At 47.1% G+C, this 26414-nt stretch overlaps 2 protein-coding genes across 12 annotated transcripts in view; one reads left to right on the forward strand and one right to left on the reverse strand.

The window, feature by feature from the left end:
• The window catches only part of LOC132913214 (uncharacterized protein DDB_G0283697), a 320416-nt gene that overhangs the window by 114305 nt on the left and 179697 nt on the right, over positions 1-26414 (reverse strand). The gene's annotated exons all lie outside the window — the stretch shown is intronic.
• Positions 1-26414, forward strand: part of LOC132913217 (transcription factor 12) — a 111587-nt gene that overhangs the window by 19628 nt on the left and 65545 nt on the right. For 10 of the 11 annotated variants that reach the window (XM_060971350.1, XM_060971351.1, XM_060971353.1 and 7 more), the window contains exons 5-7: positions 1203-1482; positions 1567-1595; positions 1774-1818. In XM_060971350.1, the coding sequence (XP_060827333.1) occupies positions 1203-1482; positions 1567-1595; positions 1774-1818 (354 nt within the window). Of the gene's footprint in view, positions 1-1202; positions 1483-1566; positions 1596-1773; positions 1819-21023; positions 21433-26414 lie in introns of those variants that run through there. The other variant, XM_060971362.1, reaches the window with a different exon arrangement.

Below are 26414 nucleotides of genomic sequence, written 5' to 3' on the forward strand. Positions count from 1 at the left end.
AAATAAATGTATATACTTTTTCAAAAACGTCGCGCAAGGTTTTTCGCAAATTAGGAGAAACGATTTTTTCTTTCTTCTTTTTTTTTTTTTTTTCAAAACATTAATTCACGGAACGATGAAAGTTCGTTTTGTCTAGAAAGTAAGAATTACCCAATTTCGCGAGGGTTGAGCGCCGTCAACCTCCGGCTTTAATATCACTTACCCTCTCCCTCGTTCGCGACGATGTATTTATACGCTTATGTACGTGTACATGCACACACGAACACGCGCATATATTAATATATACATTCTAGCGAACAAAGGAACGGAGGAAGGTCGTAGGGGGTTAAGCGAGCTCGGATGAAAAGTTATCCCGGAGTGTGGATAAAGTCCCTCGTACTTCCTTCTTCCACGGCTTACTGCCCATCTATTTCTTTTGCCTTCGCGTAGCCTTCGCGGCGATCGGTAATTAGTTACGCCTCTGGAAGAACGATCGGAGCGAAGCGTTTTTTGCGCGAGTTACGCGAAGCACGAGTTTCATTTGGGAAAGGAATGTTGGAAAATGATGTTCGTTTTAAACAGAAGTCGATGTTACAAAACTCGTAAGTAGTAAACGGTCGACCTTGCGCCCGCAGTCTTTTATCCAGCCTCGACAGATTATTCCGACATTTTCAATTGTCTCACCTCGACGACCTTTCCTTTGTCGGTAATTACTGTCTATGTTTCGTGGCGATCCGCGTCAGAAAATTTGCGGGTCTCGTCGTTGAGCAAATGTCGGAATCTCGTTTTCGAAGCAATTTCTTCTTCGGCTTATTACGTTAAAAAAAAAAAAAAAAAAAATCGTATGCATGCGAATGGTTGACGAGGTTTGTTCGAGGAAACGGAGATAGCAGAGATTTTTTTACGGCACCAGGGAATAGTATCTAATCGGCAGTCGTTAAACCATGCCTGATAAGAAGTATTGATTTTGATAGGTTTAGTAGAGTCGCCTTCCATTGGCTTCCTTCGACTGCCTTCTTCCTCGTGTCTCTTCCACTAATCCTGATCGATGGAAATCGATCCGATCGTTCCGACGATCTTTGCATATTCCTCGTCCCTTTCTACGCTACACGGTCGTATGCAACGCAGTGTCGAAGATCACTCGAACGACACGATAAACGACAATAAACAGCGTTAAACGGCGGTAACGGTATGGGAATAAGGAAAAAATGTTGATTTCCCAGACGTATGGTGGAGGAACGTTCGGTCCGACGGCAGGAGGGCCAGGCGGGGGGCCAGGGGGAGGTGGAGGTGGAGGCGGAGGCGGGGGCGGCGGGGGTGGTGGCGGAAATAGCGGCGGCGGAGGCGGTGGAGGTGTCGAGGGCGCCACTTACCCCCCGGACTCCCCGTACTTTCCGTTTGGGAGCCGAGGCGTACCGCCCTCCGTGGGGACGCCCACCCCCGCTGCTAACCCTGCAGCACCTACCGGCAGCAACGGAGCACGACTACCAAATTCGACAGCCGGTCAGTTTCATCCTTTTTCTCTGTATCCGATGGCAATGTAAAAGAATGCTAAAAAAAACGAAGCGTATCGTTCGATTGTTTCAGGTGCCGCAGCCGTTAAGAGAAAGAAAGACGTAAGTATCTTTCATCTCGTTGTAAGTAGAGGAGAATCCTATTTTCCTTTGAACCGCGAAATTTCGAGCTTGCGCGTTGCATGTACTAATTTCCTTCGTCGCATTTCGATGCATCCGTGAAATCATTTTTTTCGAACGTTCGGAATGGGAACTGATCTCGTGTTCGTTTACTTAACAGGCCCTCGATGGAGCGGATGGCGAAGTCGTAACAACGCAGCACTGGGTGAGTGACTCGAAAAAGATTCGATAAACGCATGCCAGTCCATAGTAAATGTGTTTCCTGTCCCGACATCGGGATTCGATAATGGCTTCGAACGTATCGGAACCATATGAGTTCAGCGGCGCGATTGATAAAAGTCCGTGTCGGAAAAACGATAGAATTAGGTTAGCTCGTAAATTACGCTTTGCCTCCCCACCCTTTTTTTTTCTTTTTTTTAGTACGTGGTTCCTCGAGCGCGACTCTTGGAAGACGCTCGGATGATCTCGGGGAATGCTCATGATCGTAATCTTTACGAGCAGAGTTACAGAGTATAATGATTTTACCAAGAGTCCAGCTCGGGTTAAAACTTGGAGATCTGCAGCCCGTTTCTCACGAACCTAATCTCCGATGGTCACACGCCCCTCGTTTTTTATCCATCGAATGGCCTCTTCGTCGCGATTTTTATTTCTCACCGATCGCTATCTCGCTCTTTCACTGCCGAACCGCGAATCGTTTGCAAGACCGAGGAAGGGAAAATTAAAAGTTTTCGCTTCGCTATTTGTATTTTATATTTGCTCTTTCATAGGAGTTTATTTCCGCGCAAGAAACAAATAACAACAACAACAGCGATAATAAAATGTGGTCGCTCCGGATATCTAAGCGTCACGGATTTCGGATTACAATCTGGTCAAAGTCGGAATTTCGATTTGATAATAAATCGATCGTAAAGCGGGCTGAGCTATAATGACTCGGCAATGCGTTTGAACGCTCTTAATGCTAGCACTTGGCGCTAGCAAAATTTCAGCATGTTTCGTGCAAATCACGTCATATTGTACGTTCGTAAAAAGATCGTAGAAGCGTCGGAATACTTTCGCCGGTTACCGCGTAATAGTTCTGCGAAGGTAACCTCGAAAACGCGACACGCGTACGCGAGCGAGAGACCGGGCTTTCGGTAAATGGAATATAATATCGATTGATAGGAGGGCGTTAAATATTTGTCGTGCGCGTTCGTGACTCTCCTTTCGAGCGCGAAGAAAAAGAGGCTAAAACAAATTGCTTCCCGATGATCAAACACACTGTCGCGCATCTTTAGATCCTTCTTCTTTCGCATCCTCCTAAATGATTTATCGCGAGATAAATTCGAGGATATTCGAGATTTATAATTTCTCTTATCTGTAGGTTTTCTCTTTCGCGGCTCGTGTCGAACAATCGTTCGGAGTCTATTCGATTCCAGGCACATCGTAGCCGCGTCAATAAACTACCACTTCCGTGATTACCCGGCAAACAGGGGTAAATATATCGACGGGGGGTTGGAAAAGGGTCGTGGATGGTGTTTTCTCACTCTCCCTCGACGTCGATTACTTTCAATCGCCGAAAGATCGACTTTCCGTCGTGTGCTAAAAAATTTGTATCGCGAATGACACGTTTGGTCTGATCGCGACTCGATAAAAATCGTTTCTTTTCTCTGTTTACGTAACGAATTTTCTTGGTAATAGCGTTTCGATCGATAATTTATCGAACAGGCTAGATATCTGAAGTTTCTTGAAGGTTTGCGGAGGTTCAGGGTCACCGGGAATTAAAAATATCTGCTCACGCGATTCTACGTTTCCCTGGAAATTAGTGCGATAACGCGGCCGTTTCAGCGCCGATCAATAAGATCAATCATTACGATTCCGATCATCGATCCGATTGATCGCTAGCTGTCGCTAATATCGAGGCTAGAAAATGTACGGAATTTTTAATCAAGCCGCGTCGAAACGTCTGCGAACGATTTTACGGTGTCCGTGATCTTTAGCGGACGATGGCAAATGAAAAAAAGTGTGAATACGCGATGGCTGATACGGTGATTATCTTAACGCGAAACGAGGTATCGACTGGTGAAACAATGCTTGGCGAAAAATCGCGAAACGATAACGGATAATGGGGTCAAAATAATAATAAATAAGCAGTGGAGAGTCACGAGCGAATAAATCCTCGACTGTCCCACGGTGCAGATCGTCGTTAATCCAGGCGATATGGTGTGTTACGCGAACCCTCGACCGTAGCGTAAGCCTGCTAATAATTTATTCAGCGTGCAGGACTACGCGATTACGTTTCTATTAGGATATGAGCGTTCTAGTGTCCTCGAGGGTGCCGTAACCCGTGTTCCCGCTGGCTCCACTGGGAGTTTCACTTATCGTCCAGTTTTGCCACCGCAACACTATGGCCCCACTTTTTTTCTTCCGGGGTTTCCGAACCATGGTGTATCATGGTACAGTGTCTGTGTAAAGAAAACAGCGCAAACCCTATTCGTTTTTATTTTGGAAATACGAATACGTACCACCCTAGAAGCTGAAACGGGGAGCAATTACGTTTAGCTGGGAGACGACGAGATCGAATCGAGTGAAACGTAAAAGAGGAAATCATTTCGTCGAACGAAGCCACGATTCTCATCTGCTGTTCACGACGATTGACCTATCGTAAACGGAGCGGTCGGAGGAAAGCAGAACAGAGTGTGACCGCGGTCGTTCCACGTTTCTCTACACGCTCGTAAAAAAGTATTTCTCGGTTCGTTATCTGGTCGGGTTTTCGTTGGAAGTTGAGCGTGGTTGCATCGTTCCGTCGTCCATTTCGGTTAAGATCTTTCGGGTCGTATCTTTCCGAGCGACTGAGGAAGGCGTGTTTGTGCATAGGGGGGTCATGGGTATCGGGGAGACCATATGGTGTCGCGTGCTACGGTCGCCAGACCGTGGAGCCCTTCCAGTTCGCCTCCATGACTCGCGCTATGGCTGCCTGAATGGCTTCTCGCTAATTCGTGGCCTCGAGGAATTTCGTGACCGCATCGAAGAACCAAGGATCCAAGCTCCCGTGTAAGTGGCACGTACTCGCGCGAACCATCGGTCGCATGGACCACCTTAAACTTTCCATGGATCGTGCTTCGATCCGATCTCGCTGTCCGCTTGTCCGGCTTATATTCGCCTTCCAATCATCGTTCCTTGGCTTCTGTTTTCCCTTGCAGCGACAACAGATGCGACTCGTTGGGCAGCAGTCGCTCGTGGCATCCGCGATTCGTCCCGTTCTTCGGCGTGGTTCGTCGAACACCGTAAGAAGACGAAGAAGACGTAGAATCGATCTCGGGACATCAACGCATTCGTTGATCAAAACACTTCTGGATAATGAAGAGTGTTCGTCGCGAATAGTCGTAATTATCCAACAGCATGAATATGATCGTTTCTTCGTGGATAGCGACAGCGGATAGCTAAGGAAATTGGTTCTCCGCGGAAATCTCAATCGAGTAGAATTCGATAGTTGCTCGGGCCCGGTGGACTTTGATTGACGGATAAATTGGTAACGCAGTCGAGGCGAGTTTGCGATGTCAGCAACGCAGGTGTTTTCTCCAAGAAATTAAACTGCAGCCACTTTTTAGGCCTCGCTTTTAATTGCGTTGTAATATCTTCCGAGCCGCGGAAGGTTTATAGCAGCGACCATTAAGGCAGCTATTTTTGTATCGCCAGCGTTTCGTAAGATCGAAAACTCCAATTCGTAACGGATACGTCTTTTCGAAGAATCGAGTGACTTCTACCTACGCGTGCTGTATTTCGTTCTTTAGTTCTTCGGCTTCTACAGGTAACTATGCCCTGTCACTTTTCATTGACTTTACAACACGTTATTCTAGATTCTAATATAACGGTTAGTTGTAGTCGATAAATTTAAACGCTATAGTTTCCTATTAATTTTAATACGTTGAATCTAGTCAACGCGATAAACGAGCGATAAATTTAAGTATCGCACTTTGCAAATCTAGTGGAATTTTGTTGTTGTGTCGCGTCTTGCATAAAGATCGAAGGTTTTAGGGCAGTTTCGTAGTTACGAAACGCAGTTATACCTAAGTCTGTTCGTGAAACATAGTTCTCTAAGCGTCTAGGCCAAAAGCGTCCGAACACGATAATCGCGAGCGCGCTGGTATATAAAATATTATTCCAAGTTTCCAGAACCGTCTATAAGTTTGTTCACTGGCGAGTACTCGCTTCTATCGTAGATAACTCAGTTACATTATTAGATACTTGTTCCATGACGTGGTCAATCGCGCGTATAGGATAAATGAACCGGCGTGCGATTTTTCCCGGGCCTCGTCAAACAAAGTAACAGCTTTACGAGCAATTTTCGATATTCATTTGTCTCCCCCGGACGTTTATCGGCCGCGTATCTCGAGAGTCAGCCGAGTGTTGCGCCGCAAATGCAAACGAGAAATACTCGATCTTTCCCGTTTGTCTCCGCCTGTCTCTACTAGAAAGAGAATTTGCGCATTTGCTAGCAATCCTCCGAGCTACGAAAACGAGTCCCTCCCGAAATGGGAACGACACACGGTTTCTCTCGATTCCGATAACGGCCGTTGACCAGTTCGCAGAAAGAATGCCGTATCATTTATTTAATCGTGCGGCTCATGCTCGCTAATGATCGGTTCGCTACTGCAAACGGACAGTTTCGGTAACCAGGGAATGGATTCGCAGGCGCCCACGTAGTCCCACGTTAGCCACGTTTCTCGCCCTTTGTCATATTCCGACCGAACTCGTTAACAACAGAACCATTCTTCTCAAACCCTTCTTCAGGATTCCAAATTACAGGCCGCATCCTCGAGGGTCGTCGAATCGCTATGAAACGATCGCGATTCGTTTCGGGCTGGTCTCTGTCGCGTTTATTTCGCCGGTTTCTCGTATTTTCTCCTCGTAGACTTGAAAATGTACGATACCTTTCATTCTTCCCTTGTTATATCAAAGACTAAGACGGAGTAATTATTCTCGCAACGAGTTCGACGCAGAACTTTGGGACAGGGTATTTTAAACGAGCGGTGTGTATCGTATTCGATGAGAAGGCGGCTTAATGGTAACGCGAGGAACGCGAGAATCGTCAAACACGCGAGTAGCCGCGGACGCGTTTCAACCGTTGGTGGAATTCGACGGTGGAGATCGGTCGTTGAACGACCAGTTCGCCAGTTGGACAGGGAGCACGGGGCTGTCTCGTCAACGAATCAATTACGAGGAATCGCGTGCGAGGCAAGGGAAGAATGGGAGAGAAAGGGAAAGAGAAAGAAAGGAAAAAGGGAGGAAGGTCAGCGCGAGAGGGAGAAAGAGACGGTTTGCTAGAGACGTTGAACGTTGTTTGACGGGCACCTGTTGCTGGTAGCACACGAGCCAATGCCTCTTTGGCTTGCACTCTCCTTCTCTTCCTCGTTCCCTTGCCTCCCCTTTGTGCTACTTTGGTCTCTTCCTTGGTTGGTCGCCGCATGCTATTTTACCACGTCGCACCTTTTGTTCGAACGCGGATCGTATCGTTTGCTTACCACCGTTTCGCGATCCCAGTCGGGGCTGTCGATCCACGAGAAGCTATTTCGTTCCGTGCCTGAAAGTCATTTCAATCCAGTTTCATCGTGTTGTAATAACGAAGCGACAACGAAAAATCGTTATCTACCGATACGCTCATATCGTTTCTTAACGCTAAATTCCCTACTAAATTTCACGCGAATCAGCCGAAATCACGAATCACCGATACTTTTTAAAACGGTACGATCGTCGTTCTGTAAGAAATCTGCAGGGTTTGGAGGAAGGTGTCTGGACTCTTTCGTGTCAGCGACGAATCTCGCGAGAGCAACCGAATTGGAATAGGAATTACGCTTACCACTCGCGGCTAATCTCTCGAGACCAGTTCTATTTAGACGCGATCGTGGTAGTCGTCGGTTGACGGAAATATGTTGGGAATTTTCTATAATTTACGAGCGCTGCCTTCTCGAACACGCTATTATTGGACACGCACCGAATGACGCAACGACATTCGCGCCACTTCGAGAAATCCGGGATTTTTGCGGGTACACGAAACTCGTAAACCGAGATGTCGAACTTACCACGATTACGCTGGCAAATGCACTACTCGTTCTCGCGTCTTATCTCGCTCGCAAAGTGCTACCCTGTGGAGGAACCGCGACGCGTTTCACTCTTTCCACGCCCTTTTAGCCCCCATTGTGTCCAGCTTCCATTTTCGTGCTTTACTAACCCGGACGAGCAGTAAATCCACGTATCTAGCTAAAAGTTTTCGTTTCTTTTGCCTTCTCGCGCTCTTGTCTACAAATTGGACTGGTTCTCGGTTTTTTCAAGCGACGCGTTCTTACGCGAACTACAGCGGCGCTGCGATTTATGACCGTTATATCCTCGGACAGAGAATCGAGCCTGGCTGTTTATCCGAAGAGATGTATTTCTAGAAATTATGTAACGCGATGAATATTTTATTAGGAAAGATACAGATACGTTTATCACGATTCTATGACACGATGTGCATTTTGTTGAAAAAGTTGAAACGTACCGGACAAAGACGAAATAAGGCTCTTTTTGGAATAAGACGAACAGGAACAACAAGCGTCATTTTCATAACGAGTCCTTCAATCGACGAAGAATATAGCGAGCGGATAGTGGAAAGACAAACGGGAGAGGCAGGGTTGAATCTGTTCGGCGAAGAGACAGGAGCAAACGTGGAATTATCGTGCGGCTCTTATCGTATTTATCCCCCTTCCTTTTCTTCACCTTCCTCGTCGATCTTTTTACCTTTTGCTCGTCTCCTTTCGATCCTCCTCATTCTCCCGCCCTCTCTCACTCTCTCTCTCTCTCTGTCTCCGTCTCTCTCTCACTTTCTCTTCCCCTCCCTCCCACCGTTTCGGTTGGCGTGCAAACTCGCCGCAGTGTACAGAGTACACAGCACCGCGCAGCACGGGTTTATGGAGTGAGTTGTCGACTTACAACGGGTAAACCACCCGTCGCCGACGAGGGGAACGGGACGATGAAGCGGTCGTGTTGGCGGGTGGTGGGCTGAGACGCGGAGAGGGGTTGTATCGGCGTGGATAAAGCGAGGAAAGAGGAGAGATATGATCTATACACATATTTTCTGGCTTCGAACGATACGGGAACCGCACCGCGTACGCACGCTCCACCATTGTTCGACCCGCCACTTGAATTTGTTACATCGAACGTCGTTAAGCCGCTTAATCGAAACGGAGAATGATTTTTAGTGGAGGCTACGCCGTCATCGTCGCCGCGAAATCACCGAACCGACTAGCCTCGCTGCCCTTTCGGTCAATTCCTTTAAGAAGCGAAGGAATTTTCTACTCGCAGGATCGCGTCACACTTATCTCTTAACGATTTCTCTCCCCTTCGTAATTTCGTTACGCGATTCTATATTGGCCTGCCGCGCGTCGATCTTCACAACGCTATCGATATCTCGCGTTGTGAGATCGTAGATAGGGAATTTTTTTGGACCAAGTTAATTTCAATAGGAAACGAGGTTCTGTCACGGCGAGTCAGTTTAGCGAACGATGCGCAGTCGGCTGAGTATGGAAGACACGGAACATATACATATATCTGGCGGGCGATCGGCCGAAAATGCACGCGTGAGCGATAGTTTACGGTCATTGTGGGATTATCGCGATAAATTATTGGGTGTATCGCAACTGCGCCTATCGGTATGTCGATAGTATTAATTGGGTCGTCGAGATTATTACCGGGAATGTATCAATAATAATTACCAGTGTACCAGAACGGCCGGGGGATTTTCGTCGAAATTGTAAACCCAAAACTTTAGCTTGTTTTCGGATCGATCGTGTTTTAACCAATTGGGGATGGCGATTCGACGTACGCTCGAGGAACGATGAAACAATACGCTCGTATGTTGGTTATTTTTAACTTTTCGAATTTTTACCTCTCGATCTTGCCCTCGTTTTCAGCGGGCAAAAGGGAACAACGTTGTAAGATGTTCGACATAAAATCGAAGCAAGAAGTTACGCATCGCCAGTAAGACTCTTTCCTTATTTCCTTCGAACCGTAAAGATATGTTTTAAGGTTAGATAAACGTAATTGCGACGAAAATGACGGAAAGAACGTAGCATGGTCACGTCGATCCGAACAAAAGGAAGAAGCTGTAATTACACGGACGAGATAACACTGCGTGTCCCTCGAAGGGTTGAAACCTGGCCCATACGGTGGGTCGAACGGCCCATGGGTGGTTGAATCTTCCATAGCGTGCGCAGGATATTTAACGATCCGTTTCTCTGTCTCACCGCCGACGAACGAGATTAATCTATTACCTTCGACCGGCACGAAATTTCGAGTGGCGAGCTGTCTGTTCATCCCCTGGTCAGGGTCACGTGGCTTGCCGGGGGTTTTTCTACTCGAGTGGTGCTTCACGTGCCAATCCAACCCCGCGATAGTTTTCATGGGGGATCAACGAGCACGGTGAGAACTGCGCGCCAATTAACATATCAATCGCGCGATAAATGGATTTATTTTGCTTGCTTCTAGGACTCACGTACCACAGACCCGGGTACAATGATTCTTCTGGTTTCGATTTAGGTTTCTGCGGTACCAGCTTTCCAGCACTTCCGCTCGAAATTTTACGCTAAAATAAACAGCATGTGTGCTGCGAGTGTACGGTGGCTGCACTCGCCGGTTTTGTTGTTGCATAGACGATCGCGTAAGGCAACGGGGCTCCATCGCGAATCCTCTCCCTTCGAGAATCGGCCGGATCCAGAGGGTGGTGCGCTTCTAAATTTTTCCGTGTTCCAACGCGTGAAACGAGTCGGGTGTACGTCGATTTGGACGGTCTCCTTACGAAGCGTAGGTCTGTTTCGTCTTCGATGTTATCTAATCTCACGACGGTGCACGCGATAATTTCCAAGTCGTAACGAGTTTGTTTAAAACTTGTTAACGGAAAAGAGTTAACTCGTCATGCGGTAATTACTTAGAAAGCTAACGCGCTCTCGATTTCAATGATTTTGTCTCTCTTCTGTACACGTTGTCGGCGAACGATCTTAGTTTTCGAGATATTCGCCAAAAATTGTCGATAGGTACAACGAAAGATAAGAATTGGAATTTGGGTTAGATGTTGCTTTATCCGGTCGCCGTTATTCATCGTAATTCACCGTAGTATTTGGAAAACTAGGAGAGTCCGCCGGTTACTCGTATAGGAAAAGATCGTACAAAAATGTCCGCTTCTACGACGTTTTAAATAGTCATCATCGAGTTAACTTAACCGAGAGACGTATAGAATGCATAGACCGTAACAGGATTAAAGACATAGTTTCCTTGCAAAGATCTGGCAATTGTTTTAAAAGAGTTTTGTTTTTTTTTCTAAAACGCTTTAAAGGACGAATCAGGTTATCCGGTTTCTACGAAACACGTTCGTTACGACAGGCGGATGAAAGATTTGCGATACGCGCTTTCGTCGAACAAACAGTATCCGGTGAGAATACTCTTCAGGTGTTTTGGAAATTGTGCCAGATTCTGGTAGACCCGGGGTCCTATCCCGGGTCGCTGTATGTATCTATAATTCCTTGAAATTACATGTGTACATACGGTCGCGTGTGTGTGTTTGTTCTACGTAAGCGGCAGTGTTTGCACAATGCGTACAACCCAGCAGAGGGTGCGGGATGATACGAGCTAAATCGAGCACCACCCAAGTGTGCTTCATTTGTGGCCTACCGGCCTGTGAAATTCGGGGGTGCTTCTTTGCTCTACACCCCCTCCCCTGCAGCCGCGTCACCGTTTACCCCTCGGCTCACGATGATTTGTCGACTATCGGGGTTATACCGTCGGTGAAAAGTTTTTTCGGACGTTGGTAATGCAACTGATACAGCGAGATTGTAAATTCAAGCGTCGATAGCAGTGGTAGCCGATCAATCGGTGGACGTCGAAGGCTGCAAACATTCTTTTTTAACGCGTTTCTTAACGTTTCAAGTTGTATTTGCGCGTTATCATTCTGTCAAATTATAAGAGGAATCTTATTTTTCGCCTGGATCTGGCAATGTCAGCAATATACGTTACAATTCCATCTTCGAGGCGGGACGAGTTGCGTTTATATGGATCGCTGTTGTTTCACGAGTTTCGCGAAATAAGCGATATAAGCAAGGATTGACCGGATCCGAAAGAAATTAGGATCGAAATTAATTAGTACCGCGGATAGAGGAGCGATAGCGAACGGAAACACGTTTCGTTGGATTCATTCGACGGAAACACCGTTGCTCGCAGCAGCGTCGTTAAATTAATTCCCCGAGCATTTCTTTACAGACTTCTGAAAATGGTAATCGCTTTCGGACCCTATCATCTACCATTGGAAGGAGGAAGGGAATCTTTTTATTTTTATGGTTCTCGTTCATTCCCATGGATGGTTAATGCGAGCGTCGATTTATGGTAATTGCGGTCGAAACTCAGAGTTCGCTAGACTCGAAAATCGTTCTCGTTTTTTACGTCGTATTCGAGATTGACCCTCTTCGAGTCGTGTCTTGTATATTTCACGTGGGCGAGCCCGTGTGCGTTCCGCCCCCGGTATCTTTGAAAACTATCGAGCCCCGTACACCGGAGCTGATTAGAATTTTATTATCGCGAAGGAGGATAGGGAGGGAAAGGGAGAGGAAAAAAAAAGAGAAGAAGCAGGGAAGAGGTTTCCGAAGGGTGGCATATGGCGCGACTCTTCCAGCTTTTGAAGTTTCGGGGATGAAAGAGGCCGCCGGTTCTCGAGTTTACTTGACTCTTGTCCCGCCCTCCGAAGGATTCTCTCTTCCCCTTGCTCGTTTCTTCCTCTTCCTCTTCCTCTTCCTTTTCCTCTTCCTCTTCTTCCTGCGAGTCCTTACTCACGAAACGAGCTACAATCCCTCGTTCCCCCGGTTCCGAGTGGCTCGACTTGTCTTCCGAACTCTCGAAACGACTACCACCGGGAGGGGGAGAACGAGGTTGGCCAAACATCCGCGTGAATTCTGCAGTTAGCCTAACTCGCCGCGAAAGGACCCGTGGACACTCTGGAAAAGTTTCACGGAGAACCAACCTTTTGCTAGCAGTCGCGATGATAATTTGCCCGAGCGGAAACTTGCTTTCGAACTTTGCAAAATTTCACCTCGTTTCTTCCGATTCGCCAGAGATTGAACGGCCGATACGTTATGGCGTTCTTTTACATTTTGCCTGTCTTACGTTTCCAAGATTCTCTCGTGTTTTCCCTCTTCCCTTGGGGGAAAGTCGAGCGACCATTTCGCGAAGCGTTTCCCTCCGGTAGAACTAATAGAAATTTTGGCTCGACGTATTCGGATAATGTACCCTAAGTACAGCCATATAAGATAACAGTAAGTGGGGTGAACTAGGATGGATAACGCCATCCTTGCTCCACACAGCTCAGTCACCTACAGGGTTCGCGTGTATCCAACTTTCCTGGTAATTTATTACGATCGACCTACGTTCCCCGTACGACCTTGCGTATCCTCGTTTCTTCTCTCCCACATTGAACGCTCCTTCGTTCTCTCTCTCTCTCTCTCTCTCTCTCTCTCTCTCTCTCTCTCTGCAGCTCTATTCGATATTTTCCTCTCGATGGTCGGTTCGCAGTTTCGTTCAACATTCACGATTTTATATATTCCCACTTTTTTCTTTTACCGGATCAACGTCGAGATAATTCGGATACATGGACGTAACTCTGTCTCTTAATACCATGAGAATTGATTTCTCGAGTTGAATTTAATCCTTTCGGATAAACGACGGTCGAGTCGGCGTTGATCCGCGTTATTTCGTGCTCGTCCAAGTTTAGCCCGCGATCGAGCACTCGACACCGCTGACGAAGGAAAATCGGGCAGACCGATCAATTTCGGGGAACAATATTTTGCAGTAGTTTGATATTTCTCATGAGTATCGACTATAGTTTGGGACGTATACTATAGCCAGGATGGGTAGGTAGACTAAGCGGCGGAGGTTGGTACTAAATCTCACCCTAAAGCATCCCTACCGAGCCACCCCTAACTACGCTACTAGTGCTCCTGCCACCCCTCGTTCAGTGTCTCGCATTGGCGTAGCTTTCGTCGCAAGCAACGAACCTAGCTATTTCACCATCGGTTGTCCGTCTATGACGTTCAACGCGTTCGCTTTTCAACCATTCGGTACTTTCGTTTCGCACGAAACTTTCACCCTAGTTGCGTTCGCACGTTTCAATTTCCTATCGAATATTAATCGAACGCACTCGGAGGATCGTCAAGCGGGGACGTTTAGCGTATCAATTCGCTACGAAAGGACGGAAGGACGTGGCGAGAAGTTAATCGAGCAGAGAGCGTGAATTTTTTTCCGATGAAAATTCTCCGTGAAGCGGAACGATCGATAAGACGAGCCGCGGTAGTCTCGCATCGCTCGCGAGAACCGTGTGCCGCGTAAAGAGAATTAAAAGAAAATAGAATGGCGCGTAGTGAGCAAACGAGAGAGAAAGAGAGAGAGACACGTCCCTCTCGATATGGTCGTTGGCTTTCGTTTCCTTTTTAGGACACCGGGCTTCATCCACGTATAAGCGTACATATTCCTCGTATGTTATGCGTTTCTCTCTGTTGCGGTTGCGGCGCAAACCAGCAGATCTAGGGATCGACGTGGTTGGATACGTCGTGCGCTGCCTCGCGATCGAGATTCGTTAGGTCGATCTATATTTGGACGAATCGATCGGAGGAGGGGGGGGGGGAGGGGAAAATACACCGCTAGAACAACCTCGATTAAGGCTAATCGGGATTAATCTCGCGGATCTCACAATGAGAGACCTCCTGTTCTTCTGCGTCTTCGCCTGGCCATTCCGCCGAGAGCGAGCGAATTAAAAAGAATTAATTAGAGAGATTAGATATAGAGTCTCGCTAACGACGAGTCAGCCTCGCGGCAAGTCACGCAGTGATTCTTTTCGCAGTCGCGTGTCTTCCATTCCGATGCATAAATCTATCGAAAATTGACCATTCGTTAGTGGCTTAATTAACCGAGTAAACAACGGTGGAACGCGGAACGTGCGCGTAATCGAGATTTATTTCCTCATTCAGACCACCTTTTAACGTAGCCATCTCCCACTCCAATCCGTTGCCAATTGTTCTTCCGTATCATCCCTACTTCTTCTCTAGAGAGATTCGAGCTCTCCTCGCCCATGCACGAATATTCGATTGCCTCTAAAAGAAAGAAGAAGAAGAAGAAGAGAAAAAAAAAAAAAAAGAAAAAAAGAAGAAGAAGAAAAAGAAGAAAAGGCCAGGTTACGTAATACGAAGGTCTGAGAATTTCGTTTGTGATCCAACGTGATGCGTCGTATTTCCATCTTTCCAGAGGTAGAATAGATTCGATAATTTTCCCAATAGAATCGATGGAGGAGCGACGTCCAGAATACACAAAGCCAATACTCGGCTACAACCTCCGTGAGTCGCAAGAAAGGTCAGATTAAGCCCTTTTCCTTCCTACGCTGTCGAGCAATTCCGTTTTCCATTGAGCTTACGCCAGTGGCGTCGCCCCCAACCCGTCTCTATATACCCCGTCGCCCTGCAGTTAATGTGTTCCAGGGTGGAACCCAGCCCCCCTTGGCTCCCCTCCTCCCAGACCGCCCCCAATTTCAGCCCTCTTTCCACATCTACCCTTACCGTTTCCCTCTCTCCAACCTCCGAAACCCACCCAACTCAGGATCTCGGGTTTGCCTCAACGAGAGAATATTTCTCTTTCTCGCTCGCGCCCTCTCTCTCTCTCTCTCTCTCTCTTTCTCTCTCTCGACCCCTCTCCACGCTTGGCATCTTTCTCTCCTTTCGTTTCTACGCTCGTATTCCGGCCGTTCTCTTTGTCTTTTACTCGTTCGCTTTCCTCTTCTCTGCACGTTCTCTCTTTGTTTTAGAAATTAGAAGCGGATTACCGAATCCCCTTTTCAGCTGCGCTGTTATTAACTATTACCTTTTAGCCATTCACCCTCGCGCACACCGAACGAGTTGTACCGGGAAATTAAATCACTTTTATGGAACTTTGTATTCGCGACGATTCTTTCTCCCCGCGATATAACGGGCTAAATTTTCGGGGGCATAGGTGCGCGTTCTCCCTCGAATAAACGACGTATGTTTCAGCTGTTACCGTTCCAGATTTTACAGTCCTGTCGTTTTTTTAACATTTTTCCTCCTCTATGTAATCACATGGTTTCGTTATTACCATCTAGCTCCATTTCTACAGTACTATCGTTTCATCGGTTCGTCAATCGTTCGTTCGTTCGTTGGGAATCGCGATTTCGGACAATTTTCGCGTTATCTAAGGATCGACCTTAATTAGATGAGCGAGAGTCCGGGAGGCTCGTTGCGAGACGCTCGGAATGGCACAAAGTACGGAGTTCCGTCTACTCGCCGGAGAGGCTTTTTGTCGGATCCTCGTGAACACGCTCGACAAGGAGCATCAGCCGACAACGACCGCGGTCTTATGATTTTTTTTCCTGCCTCTGAACGGGGGACCATGCGACGACGAAGGAGAAGAGGCGTCCGGGTCGACGACTCTCCACCTCTCTTTCTCGTCTCCGTCTTCTTCCTCTTGTCGTATTCCCCGTCGTTTCTTCCTCCTTGTACTTGGATGTCTTCACACATCGGTCGAGGCGCGGAGAGCCGCCGATGATCGCGAGGAGTTGCAGTTTACACAGTTGGCCAGGCGAGGTTACCTAATTATTTGTTGCCCGTTGCCAATGACGAAACGTTCCTTGCCGCCGTTCCAGGTTACCACCGTGTCTTTTCTTCGCCTTCTCGTTACCCTTTTTCCTCCGAAAATATAATATAGTGCTTATTTCTCACGGGTAGAACTCGCGCGTACGACGGAGGAGAAGAAACACAAACAAGCTCGCTATCGCGTTTTCTCTGTGACGTTGCAAAGATACGCGACACCGTTATTGCGTCTACTACTATGCCTACTGCTATCACGTAGCATCCGTTTTCTTAACGAATTTCTTCATCGATGTACGAAACTGCGTACGAATTCGTGCGAAGGTCAGTGGAATAGAGAAAAACAGTTGTCAGGTACTCTGTGCTTTTTTCAACCTACGTATTTATATCTGCAGATTTAATTCTTAAAACCGTACATCAAAATAATATTCAGCAACACACCGTATACCAGTGATCTCGAGGTGGGGACTAGTGGTACGACAAGTACTTTTCGAGATTTACGGCGGTCGTATTAATGCCGGCAAGTGCACCGCGGGAGTCCAGGGAATCCCTGTGGTCCTGGACCATGCAACGTAAAATTCTAACGTGCCCGGGGGACCGACAGAATCCATCCTGACTTTAGTATCTCTCTTCCAATCAACTTCACGCACCGTCTTGCTCATCGACTCGATCCACGAATCCGAATTACGCAACTACGTATACGTAGCGCGCCACGTCTTCGTTACTCGTCTTCGTTACTCGTCTTTGAACTTGACGAAATTTTCGAATACGTTGTCCGAAAAACGTCGGTGAATCTGGATAAGAGATATATCTTCGCGTGAGTAAGGACAAAACGAGGATGACAGGCCAAGAAAATAACGTGCTATATTTTTCACTGAAAGGGAAAACAATAAATTTTATGGTTCAAAGGTGCGTAAAAGAGAAATTTGCACGTGCGTGAACGATCACGCACACAAACTCTCGCGTTCCACGTTTTATTGGGAAATGACGAGGTTATCCTACCCGGGACAGACACCTTCCGAAGCGTTCCAGCTGTACGTGCTGTGCTGGTACTCCATTGTGCCGGTTGTTTTGTTTCTTTTGGGTTTGGTTCGGTACCTGTCGGTTCTAATGATTTTATTGCCCGTAGTTTCGAAGGTTATTTACACCTGACGACAAGCGTTTCTACGATGCACGGTCGTTCGGTTTGACTTTACCGTGTCTTATTGTTCGGCCTATCCTTCTACCATTTATTACTTTGCTCTTGAATCTTTGTACGAACGTTTTTTTTTCATTAAAAAAAAAAAGAGGTTTAAGGAACCTTGCAAGTATTTTTCAGGTGATAATTTTACCTCTCGTTGTTTCCTACGACTGTGGAGAGTCGATAGATTCGATCCAAGCATTCGCTTCGAAGATCGAATCTTCGATCGAATGTCTTCAATAGAGAAGGTCTCTGCAACGATTGATGTCAATTCGTTTGGTTGTCGCTGAAACAAACTCGACGACAACGAATAGAATACGATGGCTCGCGAAAGTATTTGAACGTTTGTAGAAACTTTCTATGCGCACGCTGTACGAAATACTTTGAAATTTCATTGCCGCTTGGATGGCAGACCCGATTCTAATAACCAACGATATTTAACGAGATCTTTGAACGTTAATTATACGTTTCAGGCAACCTTACGCTATACACGTACTAATTTTCTGCTAAGCGTGTTTGTAGTAAACGTCTTTACAGATTTTCGGGTTGATCTCAAAAGGCAGTGCAATCGTGACAGTCGTGTCTCGTCACAGGGTTAACGAAATTAGGAAACGTTTTATACGACACGCGCGATATCTACGCGAATGTTTTCTCTGGTAAAAGTGTTCGTTTCCATGGGCTGTAGATTTCGCATGGACGAATCGATCGTTTGGAAAAACGAAAGGACGTGGATATCGTTTGGTTTTGGCAACTAATTAGCGGACAGCGAGCGTCTTTCGATGACCGCGATATCTCGAGGAAACTTCTTCCATCGTAGAGGTTACGCTGGCCATATCCGGATTTCAGTCAGGAAAACTGGAACTCTCGTTCGTTTGCCAAGTGGGTTAGATTGGGTCGGGTGAGGTTAGGTAATTATATACCTTCGGCCAGTCGCGTGGGTACGACACTAAAATTACTCACGAATTTCCAACTAACGAGCTCTACCTTTGGCGCCACGAGCTATCTCGTTTGTCTTCCCAGACAGATTTTCCGAAACCGCGGCATCGCCGCGAGTCTTCCGTCCTCCTGAATAAAGATATTTTCGCCTAACAGATCGTTTAGCGACACTTCAACACGCAGAAACATCGTCCGTCCGCTCGTACAATTAATGTTTTGCGCGCATCTCTCTAACTGGTCTCTCCAACTGCTAATGATATTGCTTTTCGAAGCCATCTCGCCTTCACATCCGTATATTTTCGCCATCTTGAGTTAAATCGTTCGCTTTTCGTTAAAAACGACGATACGCCGCGATAAAAGTGGTCGTCTTACTTTCGCGCAAGGGCCATTTATCCGCCGGTTAGTTTATTACCTTTTTAAAAAAGTTGGAAATACGTTCATGCGTTGTCGCAACAGTTACAAGAAAACAGCTTGTACTTTTCCATACGCCCGTACGTACAAAAAAGAGTCAGCGTTCCGCCTTGTACTCATACGTGACGAATATCGAACTAGAAAGATATCTAGCGAGAAAAAGGAACTCGCGACGACGAAATCCCGCATCCCGATCATGGAGAATTCAAAAAATCGAAAGGACTTTGACGACCTTCGAACGGAATCGAAAGGGAAATGCCTGTCCTTCGAGGGTACGAACTTCTCGCGGTCGATTCGTCGGTTCTCGGATCCGATACGCGGCAAGCTCGTTTCGTTTCTCGCATTCGCGTACCGAACGAATCGTCCCGCGTCCACTTTTGTCTCTGCATCGGATCTCGTGTAACACGGAGCTTTTGTCTCCTGAAACGGCGGCACTTTGGCGTACACGGGGAGAAGATATCCGCGCTCGCGCACCGCCGTCAGCCACCTCTCTCCCTTGCTCTTTCTCTTGCTCTCTTTCCGACTCAACAAGTGGACCGATGTTTTCGGCGTGGTACATAGCCGGCAGAGAGCCAGAGAGCTATCCACCCACACTCGCAGCCCGGCTTGTCGTTGCTACACGAGTGCCGGCTTGTGCGGGCAAAAACGCTGGCCCTTCGCGCTAGGGGTTGCTTCCTGTGAACCGAGCATCAGCGACGAGGCGAGGGGAGGATAAACGAAAACGCTGCAGGCCCGACCACTGCACGCTGTCGAAAGAAGAGAGGCTGTGCTGTACTCCCTCTGGGACCGAAGAGAGGCCCTGTGTCTCTAGTAACAGCTTCGAAATCTTTCGGATATACCTTGAACGGATATTTCTCTGTTTACGAGAAATTTGAATACGCAGGATGCTTGCGCGTAATGTACAAAGATGTATAAAAATACATATAAAATTTGCACGCTTCCACTCTGGCCATTAGTTTCGAACGCAATTTTCACGCCAAGAGTAGGAGAACAGGTGCTATTATAACTGTGCTATCGACTTGGGAAATTGCGTAACAAAATTTCGATAACCGTAAGATGCGTGCAACCGACGCGGACACACGTTTGAAAACGTTAACGACACGATTGAGACCAGTCTACTACAGTCTCTGTCACTACTACTATCTACTATCGGTTTTACATCGGGAATTAATAAAATGTGATTTTTATAGCGTTTGTAGGAAGATTTAACGGCTTCGAAGATCTGAAAAGCCGAAAAGAATAGAAACGATAAATAATCCAAACGATATCGATAGATAACAACGATGATAACGTTGTAATTTTCGAACGGAGAACGAAAAGATCTCTACGTAATGGATTTAAATAGGTAGGCGTAACTGTTAAAGAGATGATATTTACAATTCGTATTTCATAGCGGGAAAACAGGTAAGCGGTGTTCGGTGCTGATCGAAGAAAGGCTTAGGAACGAAGAAAGCGATATCGTAAGAAGTTTGCTTGAAAAATTTGTTCGTAAACCGAGTGGAAAGAAATTCAAATACCCATCGCTATCCGCGCGTCGAGGGAAGGGTGGTGGGGACGATGCCGGCGCGGATGGTAGTGGGGACGCGGACTCGCCGGGAAGGGGAGTGGTGGGGAAGCTGCCTCCCTTCGGGAAGCGTCAGTCTCATCGCGTACCGTGAACCGAACGGAGCTTTCATCGATGCTCCTCTTCTTTATTCGTTCATCCCCCTCCGACTCCTTGCTGCGATCGTTCTCTCCTCTCTATTCAAGTTTCGCGTTAGTCGAACGGTGTAGTACAAAGTTTGTGACCGTTTTGGTGCTATCACATCGACAGTAAGCAGTGCGGAGTAACGTGAACTATAGGATACGTAGATCGGAGTATTGGCGAGAATCTCTACGTACGTAGCGTAGATTCGCGGAGTTGTCGTACCGATACGATAGGACGCTCGAGTTCTCGGCGACTGCAACAGAAACAGGTGTTCAAAGGCTGATCGGAAAGCGACGCCACGCGAACGATCGTGCGGAGGCGGGCGGGTGAATCGTAGTACGGCTACGCGATGCGTCCTCGTGGTACGTGGCGTCGGTGATTCGAGTCGTCACGTTCTTTTCCCATCTATATACCGATGGTATTATGAGTATTGAGAGAACAAGAGAGAATCTACGATGCGCGTTACCTTCGATAAAGATTTGTTTTATGCTAATGCTTCGTTTCTTGGTCGTCATCTTCTTCGTTGTCACATATATTGATATACGTTTGGAGAGATCTAGTATGTACGATTTGCTGCGTTTCTCGAGTGAAGTCACACGTAGTTACCGGCAACGGTAGCGTGACCGAGCAGCGAGTATAAATACTGGCTGCGAACGAGTTCGGTTCGTCGGACGATGAGAGCGATAAACAATCTGTATCGGAACGCGATCGTTGGCCAGATTTGATAATATCGACCACGGTGACTCGTCCACGTTGTCAGAAATTCGTCGTAGCCGCAGAATGCAGTCGAACACGATACTGCGCGATGTCACCAGCACCGAGAAGCTGATGGGAAACAACAACAATTTGAACAACAACGGTTCCCCTGGCGCAGATATAATGTTCCAGATGGAAGATGATAGTTTAACGCAGCTTGGAAGCGTGTTTCAGTCGGCGTATCAGTCGATCGTCGGAGGTAGTGCTCAGGTAAGGGAGAAATTGATAAACGTCTTTTCTCTCTCTTTTTCTCTCACCCTCTCTCCCTCTCTCCCTCTCTCTCTCTCTCTTTTGTTTATTTATTCGGCAAGACAGGATACGATATCGTTTCGCCGATATTTTCGTACGCTACGTGCACTTACTTTCCTCGCCTCGTAACACGATTATTTGGTACAGTCGCGATTTGCAGTCGGCAGCCGGAGGAAAGTTTGATTCGTTGTAGCCGAGAAAGAGTTTCTGTTACTCGGTGGGGTTGCTGGCTCGTCCTCGTTGAAACGCGGCTAGACCGGATGCACCAGTTGGAAACGAGTTCCTTTCAATCTGGAAGTTTTTCACGGTGCACGGAGTTTCCCTGTAAATCCGATTGTGCGTCGATTGAAAATAGGGGCACGTTTACGATTTTCTCTGTGTATCCGACGGAGCGTGTGGAGCACGCCATCGGTCCGCTGACGTCAGGATTACGTCACGAACATGGCCGTCGTCACGTGGGCGGGCACGTCGGTCGTTCGCTCTTTTTGCGCCGGCACCCTTCTTTTCTCTTCTCGCGGCTCCCTGTTCCTCGCTCTTCCACGATTCTCAATTTTATTCCTACCGAAAATTTCGAAAGTTCGCACGATTCCAGGGATCGTCTATAGGAACCTGTCTATACGAACCGTGTGAAACGAAAGGCGGAGAAGATGGTCGAGATCGTACGAGATAAGCGTGGTCGATCGAGCGTTTCAACGCTTGAATTTTCCAAATTTCCGAAAAGCCAAACGAGTCGCTCCGATCTGTTTACGTAGAATCGTGTTGTTTCTTTTTTCTCTTTTCTCTGCGTCGACGTAGCTCGAGACGTCGCGCGTCGTTCGCCGTTGGAAACGCTTCCCTCTCGAGAACGGTCAGCTAGAAAGTGGGATTTTCTAACGCACGAACGCAGAAATCGGTGGACGAATTAGTACGATTATCTGCGGAAAGACAGTCCGCGTAATAAGGCGTCGTGGAATATCAGAAACTGAGCGAGGGACTCGTCTATTTCGACTCGTATGGCGGCAGTGAGTCATCATCATCCCTGCATTGTTTCGTTAAATGGAATTTCTATCTAATTTAAATGCGGCTTAGCCAGAAATAATGCGATTATGCGTTAGCTTATTCTGTTTGTTAATCTCCTTTGCACACCATTGTCACCCTGACGGCGAACGAGGCAGAGGTGTAAAGCGAGAGAACGAAGGAGGGAAAGAGACGAGAGGAGAGAACCTCGATGTTCCGCTGTACCCTCCGCGCTTCCCTCCACTTTGCCGTTTTGTACGGCACTGTACATTATTTCAGTACAGTCCACACACAGCCACTAGATCCTCTCTGGCTTATGGAGTGGTCGCAGCGGTTCTCCTTTTCCAGTTGCAACTTTAATTTCTTCTTAATCGCGCCTCCGGAAGTTGCATCGTTCGATAAATCTCGCCGTTGCTCGTGCAACGTGTTTTACTCGCCGCTAAACGCAACTGCGCCCACCTTCTTCCTTCTCTCTTTTTCCTCTCTGCGTTTCGTCGCTTCCATTTCGTCGTCGTAGATTCTCCAGATCTAGATGTAGCAAAGATCGATCCAAGTTTTCTTCTAGCAGAGCATTCGTTGCGCAACTCCTCGAGCAATTTTCGTTTCACGACCCGTTTTCGTTTCTCTTTCGGCGGCTTATTAGCGGTACAAAAGCGACGCGATTACAAAAGACTCGCGTCACCACGAGAGACAACAGGTTGCCTCGGTTAGTCTCTCCTACCTGAATGACGTTAGATCGACATCTGCCGGTCCATTATTCCTCCAACTTTTGCAATAGCTTCTCCAAATTGCCAATTACAGGAGAGAGACGTTGATTGCTGCTCGAACGTATCGAAATTCGTCACCGCATTAAACTCACGCGATTAAAAATTGAAGAAGAAATTATCTCCATCTTAGAGTGGCTCACGGAACAAACGGCAATCTCTCGTCGATATATTATCAACGTTTTTACATTTTATTAACACCGTTACTCTTATGTTTACCGTATCCTCTCTGCCTTTCGATTTGCGCGTTTCGTCGATTCGGTTAAAAAGGTTCGAGAATCCGAAGATAGGGAGTTTGCCAAGTAACCAAACGATTCTATAATGTATATAACTACGAACGCCGATTTTATTATCGCATGCTGTCTTTCAAAGTTAATTACATCGGACCGTGCCGTGCTGTTACACGTATGATTGATCGCAATTTGACGATAGATCGTTCTCGCGTGATAGACATTATACAAATATTTTGAGATCTTATTAACATTGCAATGAGATAGGAGTGTCGTAAACAAAAAGAAATAGTAAATAACGGTTAATACGATTACGCGATATTCGATAAACGAAACAAACAGATCAGAGCATTCCAGTTAAGATTCATTGCCATAAGAGACATCGTTATTTCAGTATCAAAGCAAGGGCAGCGTTTCAACGCGCGATAAAATGTCCCTTACGATATTATAATTTTAAAATGTTCTTTACGATACGTACGTAATTGATTTCTAGAAGCGTCGAAAGACTTTTGCGAGCCACTGTATTTGTCCAACGGGAATCCTCGATCCAATTACGTAACTCTAACGAAGGTAGGGCGATAAAAACGTCGCAAATTTGTTAGAAGAGCCCTTATCGGCCGTCGATACACAAGAGGGCGGAGGTTGGTCTTTGTTTCACCTCTTTCTCTCTCTCTCTCTCTCTCTCTCCCTCTCTCCTTTTCTCGGGTATTTCTCCCCGTGATCTCGATTTCGAGCGTCTGGTGAAACCAGTTTTTGATCGGGTCGACGTAAGGCTAGCCATTTCCGGTCCGTGCTCCTCCCTTCGTTCGTAGCTCATATCCGGTACGACACTTGCAACGTTCGAAACGTTCAGCTCTCCACGGCCGGCTCTCGACGAGCTTTTTTCCGCGCTTTTGTCGGGCGTAAAATCTTGGCCGAGTCATCGCCGGAGGAGGCGACCACTTAAAAATACGACAACAAAAAACGGTACGTTCGTTATGAAAGCGTTATCTCTCTTTGGACCAGACTTAATTAGCCGCGTGCTCGCGCGCGTTCATTTTTCCGCTAAAAGCGGAGTTGCAATTAAGCGTTTAAATTAGCCGCTCGCTGGCCGCGTAAGTGGCCAACGGAATATCGTTTCGTAACCCGTAACGCCGTGCTGTCGATTCTCTGTCAGCTTCGATCGCCTTCTCTCTTCGAGATCTCCGATATATCGCGCGTTATCGGCTCTCATTACGGTGCTGATGAAATTTCCAAATCTTTTCTATAATATATTCGTAAATCGTTCGTTACGTCGACGATCCACTTGCTTCTATCCTCGACCGAGCCTCGTTCACGACGTCGTTTAAACACGTATACGCGTCTGTTGCGTTCCTCCGCGTTAAATATCGGCGCATCGTGCGCGCAAAAGGGTCGCGAGGGACGAAAGAGCGAGAAATAGCGAGGAGCTTGCCCGTGACGTGGACAGAGGAGGAAAGAAGGGAACGAGAGAAACGAGAAAGCGAAAGTGTGCTGTTGGTCGATCGCGGTGGTCCGACGGTGTGTTCTCAACGGTTCGATTAAAACTCGAAATTCGAGGTGAGCGTCGCGAGCGCTGCCCGATCGTGAAAGCTGTCTGGGGATCGGGCCGATTTTACGAGCTATCCACGCGCGGTCGTTGTCAGAAAAGCGGCGTCGTTCGACTTCCAGAAGGTCGGCCGTAATTGCTGCTGAAAACCGGGGATTGAATGAAACCGATAGGACCCGTTACGTTGCCTCGTTTCACCTGTCCGTCCACTCGGTTAACGACGGAGTCGCTTCGGGACCAGAATTTTATGTAAATCGGGGCACGAGCCTGCGACGTATGGTAACGTTCGGCTTAAGGGCCGTGCGAACGATGGAATATCGACCGTTTCCGAGATAATCCATTCGATGTTTAGAATCACAAATTTCATTCCCGATAATTGAACTCGTCGATTTCGAGACTCGACTCTCGTAAAAGATGCGTCGTCTGTTCGCTATGTACTCGTATCGTCGAAGGAGCGAGCAAAGCTATGGTTACGACGAATCCTTATCGATAATGGGACGGACGGAGTGGAATATTTCGACCGAGATTCGACCATATCGGCGCGTTTTTCATCCCTGCACGGAGACTCGAATCGACGACTAATTGTTGCATTCAACGAGGCAATAAATTGGTACGAAGTACAACGTACAACGATTATAAAGTCAGTCCTAGTAATTATATGTAGAAAAGGGAAAAAAGGCATTCGAAAAGGTTCTGTTCTACATTTTCGATCAATTTTTTACATAGAATCGTCCGCTACGTCGATCGTACCGTGAAAGAGAGCCTGTATAAATCGTAAACACGAGTTTCTGCAAATTGTTAGATTCGGCGAAACGACAGTTTATCGGAATACGCATCCACCGTAATCGTAATCCGAATGGCGAATGGCGAATGGCGAATCGTGCACGATGGAACGTGGATGGATATCGAGGTAGATCTTGAGAGTGAGAGTCACTGGCGTCGCGAGGGCTAGGTTAAAAGCGGCAATGAATAGAATTGATATAAATGGGACGGCGACCTGGCTGCTCCGGTCTCGAAGCTGATTGTTTTTTCTTTCCCCTATCGTCGAATTGGCCGGCAAGTGCCACTTTATTACTGCAACCAGTACGTTTTCGAGCTTTTGTCGAACGACGACGGCTCCTTCGAACGTTAGCAGGAAACTCTCTCCTCCTTTCGTTCTATCTTTCTAATGGAACAGAAAATTGCACCTCATAAAGATATCGATAAACTCTCGTCTTACGATTATCAACGTTACTGCGTGGACCCAGCTGCTATTTTTGGTGGACCGGAGAGTAAATTTCAATTTCGGAATTTCCCGTGAAACGATATCCAATTGTCCGAAACTGTAGACGAAAAGCCAGAAGCTAAAGGGTCGACGAATTTCCTGCGGCATGGTTCCGGTTGATCGTCGCTGCCCGTCTCGTAATC

Source organism: Bombus pascuorum, chromosome 13, assembly GCF_905332965.1.
Source record: "Bombus pascuorum chromosome 13, iyBomPasc1.1, whole genome shotgun sequence".
NCBI lineage: Eukaryota > Metazoa > Arthropoda > Insecta > Hymenoptera > Apidae > Bombus > Bombus pascuorum.